General features: G+C 34.8%; 1 protein-coding gene across 2 annotated transcripts; it reads left to right on the top strand.

Moving 5' to 3' along the window:
• Positions 1 to 1,137: 1,137 nt before the first annotated feature.
• On the top strand, positions 1,138 to 16,200 carry LOC140984183 (flowering time control protein FY). 2 transcript variants are annotated; one of them, XM_073451425.1, is made up of 18 exons: positions 1,138 to 1,553; positions 2,021 to 2,112; positions 4,098 to 4,166; positions 4,374 to 4,478; positions 5,433 to 5,528; positions 5,598 to 5,680; positions 5,762 to 5,833; positions 7,122 to 7,219; positions 7,828 to 7,887; positions 7,975 to 8,035; positions 8,135 to 8,222; positions 8,416 to 8,479; positions 10,406 to 10,484; positions 11,645 to 11,734; positions 13,369 to 13,457; positions 13,792 to 14,333; positions 14,436 to 14,672; positions 15,891 to 16,200. In XM_073451425.1, exons 1-18 carry the CDS (start codon positions 1,250 to 1,252, stop codon positions 15,996 to 15,998), a joined length of 2,337 nt encoding a protein of 778 aa, XP_073307526.1. In that variant the 5' UTR covers positions 1,138 to 1,249; the 3' UTR covers positions 15,999 to 16,200. The 2 variants fall into 2 exon arrangements, with proteins under 2 accessions (XP_073307526.1, XP_073307527.1); XM_073451426.1 differs by having other exon boundaries at positions 13,795 to 14,333.
• Positions 16,201 to 16,717: the final 517 nt, after the last annotated feature.

Raw genomic sequence — 16,717 nt, forward strand, 5'->3', positions numbered from 1 at the left:
TAGCGATCCGGGAAGGAATCAAGCTTCTGTATGAGAAAGATCTTCGAGATGTTCAAGTGGCATCAGACTCTCTGTTGGCAGTGCAAGCAGCCACAACCAATCAGGAGAATCTTAGCTACATTGGTTCTTGTGTGGCAGAAATCAACAATCGAATTCAAACACCTATTATTTCAGAATTTATTCATGTGCGATGCTCGGCTAATATAGTAGCCCATTATTTGGCTCGTTTTGTTTTTTCTTCTCCCTCATCCTTTGTGTGGATGAATGGAGAATTTCTAACTTAGTTGGTTAAGCTTGTAATCGACGATTCTTTGCAATAAAATTACGAGTTTTACTATAAAAAAAACATCACAACTTTTTTTTAGACTAAAAAGAAAAAAACATCATCACTTACTATTTCTTTCGTCTCAAATATATATAACAAAGTTTTTTTTTTTTACACATATCAAATCATTAGTAAAACAAAATTTATAAGAAAATTTCATATTTTGTCCATATTTAATTAATTAAAAAAATGTGTCAAGTTTTCCAAAACTTAGTAATAGGGGTATATTAGTAAAATAATAATAAAAAATATTTTATGTAGAAAATCGACTATATATTTAAGATAATCGAAAAGAATAAAAGAACTAATATATAATTGATATAGACAAAATGTTTTTTTGATCGGTTCAACCATAAAAAACGATTTTGACTATTTTCCAAAGAAATCAATTAAATTTCAAGTAAAATTATCAAGAAATTACTGAAAACTAATTGGAAAACCAACTAATTTTATTCAGTCAATCAATTGTATTTCAAACAAAATTATTGAGAAATTACTCAGAAATCATTAACAAAGTTATCATATCCAACTTTCTTATTATATACTAGAGGAAAAATTAATGCTGAGACAAAAAGAACTTTTAAATTTTACAGAAGACTTTATGTTAACACTAAAATAATGGAGTCAATTCAAAAAAAATTCGAACTTTTTACTAACTAAATTAGATATTCGAGTAAAACATAATTAATTAATCGAGTTTATATATTTATACACTATTTTTTGTATTTGACACGTAGATGTGCACGATAGTGGACGGGAAATCAAAATTGTATATGTATATATACAATATATTTGTTAAAAAATAGATGTAAGACATGTCTATTCAGCTAAATTTTCCATCGTTTTTCCACTGAGCAATTAGAAGCTGGAACCCTAAACAACAGGTTTCTCAAAAACCGCCATTTCCCGTTCAAGCTCCGACCAATGATGTATGGCGGAGATCCTCAGCATCACCAGCAGCAACATTCACGTCCGCCTCCTGGCCCGCCGCTGCCTCAACCACCACAGCACCCCAATCCTCACCAGTTCCAGCATCAGCAGCAGCCGCAACAGTTCCACCATCAGCAGCTACATGATTTCCCGCGGGGTCCACACCCTCCCCCGGGTCCACCGCCGCCTCAAATAACGCGGCAGCCTTCTGCTTCCTCCACTACTCTGAACACTCCCCCACCTGATTTTCAACACCCGTCTGCTCAGCCCTTTTTCTCTATGCAGCAGCCGTATGATGGTAGTAAATATTTGGTTCTCATCTTCTTCTTTATTTGTTATCTTAGTTGCTTCTTTTTATCTGATTTCTTTCGAGGTTACGTTTTTGCCACGTCGTTGTCTTTGTTTTCCTGGAATTTTAGTAATGTGGACAGATTTACACTAGAATTGCACAAAATTTTGGTAATCAAAACATGTGGTCAATGAAGAGATCCCATTTGAAACATCAAATAACTCGAGCTTAATTGGAATCGTTCTTAGGTATTTGGCAATTTAAGACAAGTTATATTTATTATCATTTTGAATGTGTTTATGCTTGACAAATGGTACTTTTTCTTGAATTATAAATTGAATATTAATTATAACGCAGAAGCGAAGTATATCATTTGTCCATTTATTTTTATATTATTTTTTTTCTAGAATAAATATCGTCACAAGGACAAGTATTGGTGAGCTTTCTGTCTTACCTTGTTTCTACACATTTGGCAGCTAATGCAGATAGTTTTGCTGCAAAAAGAATGAGGAAAATTGGACAAAGACGAGCAGTTGATTATACAAGTACTGTTGTACGATATATGCAGGTGATGCCTGTTACGAATGTTGACTATATTTTCTTATTGCGTAATATTTGGATGTAGCAATGTAAAGTTCTTAGTTGCACCATGAACAGCATCATAGCTTCAAAGGTGTCGATATAAATTCCATACAGTTGATTTGAACAGCTGTTTTTTTGGTCTAATTTTCAGGTGCTCTTATATCTGATGTCAATACCACTTTAAGGCTAACCTACCTGATCCTTCATTTGACCAATTTTTTTGATATTTTTAGTTCTCTCCTCTCTCTCTTTTACGTTTGAGAAAAGACGTACACTTTTAGAATTTTATTGACTTACATATATGGATGATTGTGTGGGATCATTTTATATGACCATATAAAGATTCTATCTTCTCCCTCCTGTTGCTGGGTCTACTTTTATGATATCCTGCAAAAAGTATCATGTCGCGGTTATGATAAGCCTTAATTGAACATCACAATTGCTCCAACTTAATTTGTGTTATAGCTTGACTTAACATCGGTAGACATTTGTTTCATATTTTGTTCCTAGAATCTCCTTGAGTTTTGCAGCACTTTCATAAGTCAAGAGGATGCTTTTTTTTTTACACATGATGTATGTAATTTTTTTTTTTTAAATTCTGATTGCTGTTCTTGCTATCACTTAATCTTGAGATCCTATAAACAATTGTTCATACTGTGATTAATTTAGCAAGGTGGCAGAACTATAATATATAATAATTTATAGCTTGTAACTTTTATGCAGATATCAAATCTATGATCTACACACACCTGTTGTTAAAAAATGCTATACACACACCTGTTGTTAAAAAATGCTTTCACCTGAGTTTTTTTTAAAACCCAAAAAAACCTACAGAGGACTTTTTTTCATTATTTTAATTACAGTCACCATAATCAAATGAGTGTGAAATGATTCCATTTTTGTTGCCTTAATGGATCGTAAAGACAGTTGATTGGCCTGTTTGTTGTTTATGCATGCTTTGCAATTAGAAAAGACCTTTTATTTTGATGCAACTGATTAAAAAGCTTAATACAAACTGTCAAACAACCATTCTTAATTAAATTCTCTTGCTGTGGTAGATACCAGTACGGAAATCTGCTCTCACGTACTTATAGAATCTTAAAAGCATCTGACTTGGTGTTTACTGTACTTGAATAACCCAAGAGTCTTGCAGATGATTATTATTTTTATGTTATCACTTAAAGATAAAAAATGGTTAAGTGACGAAAAGAAAGAAGCGAGTCAATTGTAGACAAATAGGCAATATGAGACCTGCACAAAAGAATGTAATAAACCTGTGAACTCTATCAATGAGAATTGTTTTCGTAGATTCACTCACAGTTTCCTTCTTTCTCAGATGAAATACTCTAGAAAAAACACATTGTTTCCCTGTTTTGAGATATGTATTTCAATGCTTTTGGGTCCATCTCTATCTTTTTTGTGTTTGAAGTCTAAAGCCTCGCAAGTGTTGTCAGTTTTCTAGAGGATTTTGAGTAGGATTCCTAGCTGTTCTTGGATTTCCACCCTTTTGGCTCGTCTTACAGAAATTGAATGTGTAATAAGAGAAATAAATTAAAAATTAGAAAATAGAAAGGGATTGGGATGTCTGTATAAGTTTGGAGAGTAAGTTTTCGATTTTGGACGAAGATACTCTAAGTTGGTGATTGGAGGCAGAGGCATCTGATGTGAAATAAAAAAAAATCCTGGCTCTCAAGATACTAAGTCGGTAATGCCATTTTGTTTTGTGGACCTAAGCTGTCCGATTGTCTTGTCAAATTATGAGGTCATAGTAAATACTAAATATTGGGGTGGGTACTGCTGTAGTGGAGTAGGGTTATGCTTAAACTTAGAGATTAGCCAAATTGATGTTTTTGGTGCGTTCTTTCAGTTTTATGTTCTGTTTTATCTATCATTCTGAGTTGTAATACCAGGTTCTTCAACTTATGTATCATGATGTATACTCAAGTTTCCGTTTTCTTCTTTCTTTGGCAGATTCGCATGTTCCAGCCCAACTCAAGAGATAGGACTGTATTGCAGCCTACCCTAGCCGCCGCTATTGATGTTTGTTAACTTCCTTTCTTGAATCACATTACTTATTATCAGGCATTGTTATGAACATCACCATCTTCATGTCATGTTTTATGACTGTTCTTTGAGAAGGAGCTCTTCTTCAAAGAAATGTGGATAATTATATATTCCAGTTACTTTGACCCATTTATGACAGTGCTGACTTTCCTTCCCTCGTCCCTCCTTGATCATTGTACGCAGATGTTACCTGCTATAGCGTACTCAGATAACCCATCAATAAGTTTCACAGCAAAGTTTGTACATACATCATTGAATAAAAATCGTTGTTCGATTAATCGAGTTCTGGTAAGTTGAAAGAACTAACCTCCAGTTCTTACTTTTTTTTTTTAATTTTCTGATGTCATGAAGTATATCTCTCGATGCATTGACTTCAACAACCTGACACCTTTTCACTGTGGTTAATAGTTGTGATTTTACCAGTACAAGAATGCTTCACTTCCTCTTTTTCATCTCAAATATGGGTGTTTGTACCAAATTTTATCCTAACTGAAGATTTTGTTTCGTTTTCTCTTGTTTCGAATGAAATTCTGCACTTCACTAAAAATTTAATTCTCTGGTTGATTGTTGTTTCGTTCATTACGTAGGCCTGTATTTTGATTGTAAGCTGAGAAGATTTCTTTCTTCATGGGTGTTAATTTTCCTTATTGAGTAATTGGATGCAATTGTTCGTTAGAACTGCCAAATGGTGTTTAATACTTGCTAGAACTGTCCATTGGATTTTGTGCTTACTCCTGGGCAATTCAACCACAATGGTCGGCCTATATTTAACTGGAAGTCTGAAACAATGAAGAGTTATCAGAAGGAGCCCACACCTACAGTATAGGCAGGTCGCTGTACTCATGGTTGTGACAACCTCAGTCTGAGATGTTAGCATGTTTGCCATTTAATTGAGAGGATTGAGAGAATTAAAACAAGAAATAGAAGTTTTTGAATGAGTTGCCATGTCTATTAAATAATATGTATAGTGCTCAGTTATTTCCTAATTTTCCAAGTTTCTTATTATGATATAGGCTATGTGATGTAGTAAGTCATCCACTATATTTCAACCTTATAGATTCTTTTCCCAAGACCATAATTTGTTGTTCTGTTACGTTCTTTTGTATGCTAAAATTGATCTGTTGAAATTGCATTGAACTTAGTATTGCTGTTCTACAATAAATCCCAAATATCTGAGGATTTTGGGTGATGAATACATAGGTTTTTGTCTTCTTAGTTTAATGTATTTGCATTTGCTGGCAGTGGACTCCTAGTGGTAGACGTCTTATTACAGGATCTCAGAGTGGGGAATTCACACTTTGGAATGGACAGTCATTTAATTTTGAAATGATATTACAGGTATTTCGTGTTAATAGCTGATTCATATTGTTTGAGTAAAGTGTAATCACGTGAATTTTTTATTGACAGGCTCATGAACAAGCTGTCAGATCAATGGTTTGGAGTTATAATGAGAACTGGATGGTCACTGGGGATGATGGTGGCTCAATAAAGTAATCTAGTGTTCAGGCATATATTGTCAAGAGTTTTTCATTAGTTTGTTGTGCAAAGCCATGACAGGCATCTGGTTGCAGGTATTGGCAAAATAACATGAATAACGTGAAAGCCAATAAATCTGCTCACAAAGAATCAGTCCGTGGCTTAAGGTATATGTACATGCTCAAAGGAGGTTATATAATAGTGATAATCTCTCTTTATTTTTCTTGGGATGGGTTGCATTCAGCTTTGCAATTGCTGATTTTCAACTAGTTTTTTATGTGGTGATGACAAACACAGGGTAAAACTTTGTTTGATGGGTGTAAAGAACCAAGCTGATTTTTGTGAGGTTTTTTTATCTGTCTCCACATTAATATTAGAGTTTTTAGTTTTCAAACTTGAGTTGAGCTTAAATTGACTGGAATATTTTTTGAGCCCAACTCTAAGTCCAAAATATTTTGTTTTATCGTGTAATTTGTTATATATTTTTTACTTTAGCTTGTTAATTTTATGCGTTATTTTTTAATAGTTTGAACCACAAAGTTCTGTTGACTAGAAGTGTTCAGGCTTTTGTTTTTTCCTATCAAACCAAATTTCTAATATTCTCAACGCGTATCAAGTAATTTCCATTTTATGATTTTTGTACAAGTGCTACTATTTCACCTCCATCGCATATAAAAAAAATTAATCTATCTCTAGCCTTAATTAAACTTTTCATTTTTCATAGCAACCCCTAAAGTTTCCATGGCTGAGGATTCAGCTGCAGATCTAGGAACCATACATGAGCTGGACTTTGGGTGATGTTAATGGTGTATGACGATGCAATTGACGATGTTGATGGAACTTAAAAAAACCAAGCCATCACTAATATTTAGAATGGGTTTATGCTTTTTACATTTATTTTTAAGTTCAATAGCTTACCTACGATTGTGTGTCTTTACCCCAATTTCCTCCTATAGATCTTGCAGTCGATAGTTTCTGATTCTGTTTTTTGGTTATTTTTTTACACTGTTGTCTGTTGTTTTTCTTTTCATTATCAGCTTCATTTGATGGTTAGGATCGAGTCATTGTCAAACATTTAAGTAGAGTTTAAACCTTCAATTTTCATGTATTAGAATTTGTATCAAGCTCGAGCCAGCTCAAACGTTATTAGATTAAAAAGTCAAATTAAAAAAATTAGCTAATATGCAGCTCGATATAGTTCATTTACACTGGACCCACATTGTGGTCCTGCACTCCACGTAATTGAACCAGCGTACTAAGTGCACAAACTAAGATGTGGAGTGCAATATATCTCTACTTCTCTACATTGTACTGTTAACATCATTTCCTTATTTGTAATATTTAGACAGGGAAAAACTGCTTCTGGATGATTTCTTTGATCAAAATTTAGTTACTTTCATTCATTTTCTGTTTGACAAGCACGCACTAACTTCATCCATGTTACATGTTGGCCAGCTTCTGTAGGACAGATTTGAAGTTTTGCTCCTGTTCTGATGACACAACTGTTAAAGTCTGGGACTTTGCTAGGTGTCAAGAGGAGCGATCATTATCCGGTAATGTCCTCAAAGTGTTGATCAAGGACTGATTTTATTTTGACCATGTTTACTCTTGGCTGTTGCAGTATTTCTTTATTTCCCCGTATGGGCTACACGAGTAAATGGTTAAATCACTAAACGATAGCATTTGACCCAAGATTAGAGAATACTTTGTAAAATTTCTGTTGCTGCCTATGGAAATCACCAATTCGCAGCCACATGGTGCTGATCTTTTAAGCTGACTATTTTGGATAAACCTCTGATTTTAGAATAGCCATGATTTTATGGTCTTGACATCTCATGAATAGACCAGACAAGTCATCAACTGCAACAATTTTTCTTTCCTTTACATGATGCGACCCAAAATTATTTAAATGTTATTTTTTAATATCATACACACAAAATATCAGTTGATAGGTATCATCTTTCCCTGCAAAAGTTAGCCTATAAATGAAGGAAAAGTTACATAAAACAGGGATCTGCAGGTTCGAAATGGTTACTTATGCAATGTGGTCATGGTTGGGATATAAGTGCGATTACTGACATGCTACAAACGTACCACTTCTACAACCTAATGCTCACATGAAGTAACCTATAAATTTCTTGTGTCATTTGAACTCAGGCAGGCCATGGTTGGGATGTAAAGTGTGTTGACTGGCATCCTAGCAAGTCATTATTGGTCTCGGGTGCGTGCTTTATTAGTTCATGCATTTTGAAACTCTTCAGTTTATGAGAATTGTATTGTTAATTAATGAAGTGGTGTATTTTCACAGGTGGGAAGGACAATCTTGTCAAGCTATGGGATGCTAAGTCGGGGAGAGAACTCTGTTCATTGTAATCAACTGTCTATTGCACATTCTTTTTTAAATCAAATTTCAGTTACATTTAATTCTCATAGCTTGATTTAATTGAACTCAAGCTTTGGCTTGTCAGTCATGGACACAAGAATACAGTTCTGTGTGTGAGTTGGAATCAAAACGGTAATTGGGTCTTAACAGCTTCAAAAGACCAAATCATCAAGGTAATACTGTATTTTACTTCGATATGGTCCTTAATTGAAATGCTGTCCCCCATGTCTTATTGTCTCCGTCCCCGCACAATGCGTAAGAATTTGAAAGGTTGGATAGTGGAGGGGTTGAAATTGAAAAAAAAATGGGAATATGCAAGACTTCAATTATTTCTCTATGGTTCTTGAGAATTTTTTTCGCTGTCAGCTTTATGATATAAGGGCGATGAAGGAGCTTCAATCTTTTCGTGGGCACCGGAAGGATGTCACAGGTAATGAAGGTCTTATTGCAGTAGAGATGCTTTATTTTACTAGAGAATACGCATTGGTTGCTTGCGATGCGAGTGTCATTTGTTTTTGTTTATTCATTTATATGTATGGGCTCTTAAGAAATGTCGCAAGACTTTTAGATTTACATTTAGCTTAATAGATTTTTAGGTGTCCATTTATTTAGGGTTTTTAGGGTTATTTATGAAGAGAAACAATAGTAAATTAAATGAAAGGGTTTAGTTCTCATTCTCACAGGGAGAGATATTAAATAGGTATACGGATATCCAGTATTCAGCTTCTATCTCTACATTCTTCCTCATGCTAGAATCAAATTCCTAGTTTGGAGCACGAAGATGAGAACAAGCTAGCTTAATCTTTTAGAAGATTTGGCTATTTGTGTTGAAGGAGCGGAAGAAGTTTGAATCTGTTAACTTGCTGAATGAGAGAGCTCTCTACCTTCTTCGCTTTTGCACCAGCCTCTGAGATCACACTTTTCTTTTTGATATTCCAAGTCGCATTAACTTCTGATACATGATACAATAATCTGGTGTTGATATTCTACCTTTGCCAGCTTCTTAACTTGAGTCTGAATAGATTTCAATATTAATATGTTTTTAGTTTTGTGATGTATACATTTCACTTGAGACTTTTTAATGTTAGCATCTTAAGTGGCCTTCCAATGAACAACCTTAAGATTCTTCAAGAATTCTGTTGCAAATGCCATCACATGATGCCAACACTTCCTTTCACCATTGTTGTTTAATAACAATATAATCACATCTCGCGAAATGTATCTTGCAAGTTAGGCAGATCTCCTATGCAGAGCATGAACATACAATTCAAATGTTTATGACTTAAATATTCCATTCATTCAATTTCAACGTTGTTTTAGCTAGGGATTTAACGATATTGGCTCAAGAATTATACTTTTAATCACTAGATAATATATTAACATTCTAAACAAAAAAAATTAAGCTTTCAGTGAAAGAAGATTTACAATATTTCTTCATGCATTGTGGTATACTATTTGTGTATACTATATCCATAGATTCATTTTCATCCTTAATTGTGCATGATGGCTCATGACCACATACTTATTCATTGTCCTTTGACGAGCTGTCTTTAGTTTAGAGCTTTGGAGGATATGAGTTTGGTATGGGTAGTTCCAAGATCTTCGCACGAGCTATTTGCTGCAGATCTTGGACATGAACTGACGAACTCGGAAAGAAGTGTAGGATTTTTTGTATAGTGATAATTCATTGTATTTGTTGCTTAGTTTGGTTGTAGCGGGATAGAAGGATTTTCGACAATCTATAAGAGTAAGTTGAAGAGTGTTGGGACAATATTAAGATTTGAGTATCTAGCTGGATTGAGAAGCATATAGAGTTGAAGAATTTATTGATCTCACATTTATTGAAGGATTGGAGTTATATATGTTGTTGATATGATCATGGCTTTGTTTTTCCTTTTCTCCTGTGCTATCACTTGTCCGCTTCTTGTAATTAATAACTTTTAATTATTTAATATAATTTCGTTTCCGATAAAAAAAGAAACACTGTAAGTTGAACAATAATGAAAATAAAGTTTCTGTATGACCAGTTGCATTAAGGTCTTTGCAGTGTGTTGATGTAATTATATCTGGTAGTTTCTTCTTGATGTCTTGTGTGAGAGCTGTAAACCGAAAAGTCGAGGCTTGGTGATTTGAGAACCTGCAATGTTTGTTTGGTTTAAAGCTTAATTATATAATTTGGAATCTTTCTCAGGATAAAACTTGAAACAAGTAAAATAGATGAACAGTGGCTAAATCTGACTTTTATGATTAGTTATTTATTTTACTGGCTTTTATTGTTGCTCTTATACATATTTTGGTTTAATCTGAACATATTTTTGTTTAATCTGATCCTGCATTTGTATTTCAATTATCACAGCACTAGCTTGGCATCCATTTCATGAAGACTACTTTGTCAGTGGGAGTTTTGATGGATCAATTTTCCATTGGCTGGTTGGGTAAATTGTTCGCTGTGATCCTTGATATTTCTGTATGGTTTTATGTTGAAGTCCTTGAGTTTCAACTCTTACTTTCCCAGTGTGCAAATCACTGCTTCTCTTCAAAACCTTTTATGGATGACTTTACATGTATATCTTGTTAAATGGATGAAGATTGTTTGATCTTTTATTGAGATTTGTTATGGTAAGGAGCTTCCAATGAGGTTTCTATTTTTTTGGTTTTGGAATACTTGATCAATTCATTGACAACAAATTTTGATGCAATGCCTCAAATTAGGTAAAATTGATTAATAACACCATAAACTTGCCAAAGCATGGAAGATCTCTATGTTTCAAATCAAGTCATTCAAATGATGCTAATTTAATTAAAAAAAATCAGTTTTAGTTATCGAATTTTTATAAAAGTTAGCTAAATTTTTGGTCAGAAATAGATTGAATATTAAATTGTTTATAAATAAAAAAATTGAGTAGTATATGAATTTTCAAATCATACAAAATGTTAAACCCTTCATCTTTGCTCTTTAATTTGCTCGTTTCTTGAATACAAATTCCGCATATTCACTTTGTTTATGAAAATAGTTGCATATTTAATTCTGCAAGTTAATATTTGTGGTTATTAAATATTTTAGACTTATTGTTGTGGGTCACCCGTTTTGCCAATAATTGGGTCATTTGTAAACTTCACGCTCCAGATGTTCATTCTTGGGCGTGAGGGGGTATGTTAGCTGTCCCACATCGGTTGGATAAAATACCTGGGAGTTGTATATGTGGTCTTGGACAATCCTCTCCCCTTGAGCTAGCTTTTGGGGTTGAGTTATGTTCAAGTTCCAATCTTAACATAGACTATAGAGTATCTCAAGATAACATGGATAAACATGAATTCTGAGTACTGCTCTTTACTAATTTCTAGCTTTCTGTTACCTGCTGACATCTTGTGAAAATTGAGGATTATTAAATTATTCGAGTTTCGTCATATTTAAGTCTCTTTCACCATTTGGATTTCCTAAAAAGTTTTTGATCTGGTTGTTGCTTTGTATAAGCAATACCAAGGCTTCTAATTTCTCTGCAGTACGGGTATGATGTGCTCTACTGGCAGCATGAAAGTTGCGAGGGAATATCCATTAATTGTCGCCAATTCTCATCTTATTTTATGTGGGCAGGCATGAATCTCCCCAGGTTGAGATACAGAATGCGCATGATAACAGTGTTTGGGACCTTGCATGGCATCCTATTGGATACATTCTATGCAGGTACCAATTTATCTGTAAGAAGATATTTGACGTTTGTTACTGTGTATGAGTGCATATTAAGAATGTCGGGAAGTACAGTGTTGCTTATGTCCATTTAAAATAGAAATAGTGGTAGACATATCAATTTTTCATGTCATTCTAATTTATTTTTTTGAGAAATAGTATGGCCTGAAAAAGAGCTTTGTTTTCTGTATTTTTTCTTTTACTTTTTTTTTATCGTTTCAATGTTTATATTGGTTTTGCATTTATTTTGGTCTTAACTTGGATGATATCTAGCATTCATTAACTGTTCCAGATTTGTGGTGGTTGAAACCAATGTTTAATATATGAAAGAATAAACTATGATGTGACTAAAACAGTCTTTCTTTATTTTGTACTTGATTGATGTTGGTCTTCAAAAAATACAACAATCTTTCTTATACAACTAAGTTAACGTCTTGCTGCTAGTTTTTTCATCCTTTTTTTTACAATCCTGGTTTGAGAGACTACTGCATCTGTAGGATATATGTATTTTCTTCAATTTTTCCTCTGAGAATTTTCATGATTCCTACTGAATTATGAATTTGTAAGAATAGAGCCTACAAAAGTAGAGGAGATCTACCTTTCACTTGAACATGTCTGATTCCTTAAGTTCTCTCTTATATCAACTGTAAAAAACTTAAAGAAAATACTGAAGTTAGGAACATGATTTCGACTAAATGTTATCTGTTTTTGGGTTGTTCAGAAGATTAGCAGAGCTAGATGCCATTGCTACACATTGAGCTTTCGGACAGAATGTAATTTCTCCTTTGATCCAAAGTGCACCAACTATGTTTGCTGAGATGTGTTTTGGGTTGTTGGAACCTTTTAGGGACATATTTTTCTGCAGTTTTGCATCTCTGAATTAAATTTGGCTTCGAACGCTGGTGTTTGCTTTCTACTATTTCTCCGTTCCCCCTTTCTTTTAAACTTGTGCGCTGCAGTTATAGAACTTCATTTTTTCATAGCGCCTATTGTCTTCCATTTGATTCAGATTTATTTTTTTCTTATTTCCATCGATCCACTGTCTCCTTTCCCGTGTAATAGTGAAGAGCGTCCCATGTAGACCAGAAATAAATAAATAAAGAGAAAAAAAAACTATTTTATGCAACTACAAAGTTGGCACTTCATTGACTTTGAAGTTTTTATATTGGGTGTAGCACAAGGATTGAAGAGCTCTAAGTTCAATGTTTCCATCTGTGTTACCAGAAAACGAAGAAGGGGAGCTATTTATGTGTGTCCATGTTTAAATAAGGCTGCCCTATCTGATCCATTGTGTTTAAAACCATAACTCTTAACAATAACAAATATTTTCAAGCATACTTAAATATAATTATGTCGGCACATATTAATAGCCTATGTTACATTGCAAATATATTAAATTTGGAAGTAAAATTTGAAATTATTGAAACGGCTAAATTTTCCAAAGTTTTGGGCATTGAGCAAAGCTATGAACCAACTTGCGTGCAATATATTTTTTAGTTTTCATTCAGTTTGGAAGAGCATGATCATTTTCCAGTTGTTTTAAAATTTGATATAGATTAATTTGAAAAAGATTAGTTCCAAGGCGGTGAGAATGATAATTTTTCAACCGACTATACTTGTTATTTTTGCAGTGGAGGAAATGATCATGCAACAAAATTTTGGTGCAGAAACAGGCCTGGTGACACTTCACGTGATAAATTCATCCCTGGACAAAATCAAGGTTAATTTTCACTTGAATATAATGTGTCATTTTCCAATTGCGTGGTTGGCCTATTTCAGAACTAGTATAAACTTGATGTTTTTAAGATAGCTACACACTGTTTTTTAAATTGTCTTTGATGTTTTTAACAAAGATGATATTTACTGATAAAATAATGTTTACGTAGAGGAGAAGATATCCTCTTAATATCTTATTATTAATGTAATGTTTTCATTGGGACTGTCTTATATCGAACTTCTTTCTTCTTTTGGCATGTTGAACGATAGCCGTTGAAAATTTTTTAGTTTTTAACAGCTCATGTGACCTCTAGAAAAGTAATGTTTTAATATTTTAGTAGGTATCAGCGAGCAAAGTCCTGCTTTAGGAGGCCGAGTTCCTGGTCCTTTCCAAGTACCCGAGCTCCCGACAACCCATGGTCCATTTGGAATGGGGTTGCCTCGGAATGAGGGAACAATCCCAGGAATTGGAGTTGCAATGCCGCTCTCTGTTAATTCTCTTGATTCATCTGTTCAAGGAGATCAGAAGACACCCCCTCTATCAGTTTCGATACCTATGGGAGCCCCTCCTCTGCCGCCTGGTCCACACCCATCTCTTCTCGTGAGCAACCAACATCAGTCTTATCAACAAAATTCTGCGCAAGCCCAACATCACCAATCTTTACAGCAGCACATGTCCTCTTTGCCATTTCCGGCACAAAATCTGCCTCAGCAACAGCCCACTTCTCATTTACCTTTTGTACCGCATCCTCATTTACCTCGCCCCCCCCTACAGATGCAACCACATAATATGCCTGCAAATGCACCATTTTCAATGTCAGGATCTTTGCCTAATGCATCCATGCCAAGTTCAGTCCTAGTACCAATGCCCGGTCAAATGGTAAGAAACTATAGCGGGCCAAGTGGCACAATAACACAAATTCTGCTAGATAATGACTTTGAGCTACATTTTAAATGCATTCCTGTTTTTCCATGTTGTCAGGGTGGTATGAATCAAATGGGTCCGCCGTTGGCCCAAGGTCATTTTATGGGCATGAATCCCATGCCTTCTGGATCAGGACCACTGGGAAATATCCCTCCAGGTGGAATTGCAAATGTGTTGCCCAACATGCAGGGCTCTTCCAACACAATTGGCATTCAAATGTATCCCCCTGGTGGTGGCTTCAGCAGGCCTCAAGCTGGGCAGATGCCAATGATGCCTGGACTTAATCATTACCCGGTGAGTAACTTTAGTCATCACCATAAACCGCCTGGTAAAATCTTATAATTTTGTTCCATTATATTCAGCTACGCATTACGATATCTCCTTGAATATTGGATGTTTCCCCTTATACTTGTTATTGTGTGACAATGCACCGATGCAGCTGGATAATAATTCCTTGTCGACTGCAGACTTATGTGGTTTTTTTAAATCTGAATAGTGTCGGCATTGTTAATCCTGTTACTAGTTTGTAAAACACGCCCTTACTGTTAAACGAAGTGACCTCTTTGTTGTGTCTTAAAGTCTTTTAATGTAACTTTTACATGTCATCTCTGTGTAATTGAGTTTTCTTCATACAACTAGATTCTACGACATTATGTCTTAGTGCATCTTGCTCCGACAGGCGCATATCTGGCTTTGTATCTTGCACCGCTTTAGGCTCCTATTTATCCTGGTCTTTATCTACAATGACTCGGGTCATGTGTCGCAGTTTTCCACTTTTTGAGTCATTTGCCCCTCACTTTACCTGATTGAGAACGAGTATTTATGTTAATTCTCATTATATGGACATAGAATCACCACACCAAAAATTTAACCAAAATTTGAGAAAACATCCCTTTAACAAATGAACGTTTGACTTGAAAAGGGCATGATTCTTCGGAAGAAAGGTCTTATTGTTCGTGTAGCGCAAGAAAAACAGAGAAATGTACTGAGTTTCGTGAGAAGTGCAGTGCCACTGCGTATTGAAATAACAAAAAATAAGTAATGATTATATTAAGAGATATGAAAATGAGTTTTTATAAAATATTATAAAATGAGATAATTATGTTGCTTTCTTAAAAAATGAGAAATTATTGTCCGAAAACAATAACATTGCCTGAATTTTTCCTAGGGATCAGCATTCTAATATTGCAGAGGTGACACCTGATACTCACAAGAGAATAGAAACATATCAAATTCTTAAATAATTCCTTCAGTGGACCAATAAAAACATTTTAACTTGTTGACGTGATTTTGTATGTCTTCATTACTGTAACAATCTTATCGATCAGAAATATTTTTGGTCTGTCTTCTCTTATCAATTTATCGATTTTTGTCGTCTCCGTCTCATATGGTTAATAGGTTTCTATTGTGTCGCTATATTCAAGTATAGACTATAGTCATTTTGTTAATAGGTTTCTATTGCGTCACTCTATTCAAGTTTAGACTAATGTAGTTGCTTACTACTTGCTGCAGTCTGGAAATGCAAATTCACCTGGAATGCAGACAAATTTTAGCATTCAGTCGGGGATTCCTCCACCGTTGCCCCCAGGCCCCCCACCACATGGTCAAGCTCATCAGTAAAATCATTTTAGTCAGTTATGTTTTGTATCCAGCCATTAGGCAGGAAAATGGTGGACACATAATCATTGTAACCTGAATCTGTCATGACGAAATTTTGCTGATTTCTGGCTAGTCAGGCGTTGAATTTTTTCTGATTCTTGTACTGGGTTTTATATATTGCCAAATTATTGTCAGGTGAGAATTGAAGATTAATTTGTGTTCAGCGTGGACTCATCTGGGTTTGATTTCTCTGAATACTTAGTTACTTAAAAGTGTGCTGGATTCTACGTGTGATGGAAGTTCTCATTCGAGAAAATGTCGTCATTTGTAGAGTGTACATTCCATGTCTTATTATTACGATATATCGAACGTCCAATCCGTTTAGAAATGAGTAGGGGAGATGGATTCAAGGCCATAGCGTTTAAGAATTTGTAAAGGAGTATGACTAATAAACCAAAATTTGTAGTACATTTGAGGGTGAAAAGTTCATCTTAACCGTCTATCGATATGCGATACCTACTGATTTAGTAATCTGATCCTTTCTCGCTAGAACTAGAATCAGCCTCGCGTTCTCCTCCATTCATTTTGTAGACGACCCTTCTTGCAACATAAACATACCAACAAAAGTTAACAGCTCTCAGTGCGGCCAAAGCCCAATAAAAATACTCAAGATTTCTCTTGTTACTGTTGTCTCCCAGCCGTTCATGCCCAGTACTCGAGCTCGTCCCTTGCATGATACT

The sequence above is a fragment of the Primulina huaijiensis genome, chromosome 9 (genome assembly GCF_012295235.1).
Source record: "Primulina huaijiensis isolate GDHJ02 chromosome 9, ASM1229523v2, whole genome shotgun sequence".
Classification (NCBI taxonomy): domain Eukaryota; kingdom Viridiplantae; phylum Streptophyta; class Magnoliopsida; order Lamiales; family Gesneriaceae; genus Primulina; species Primulina huaijiensis.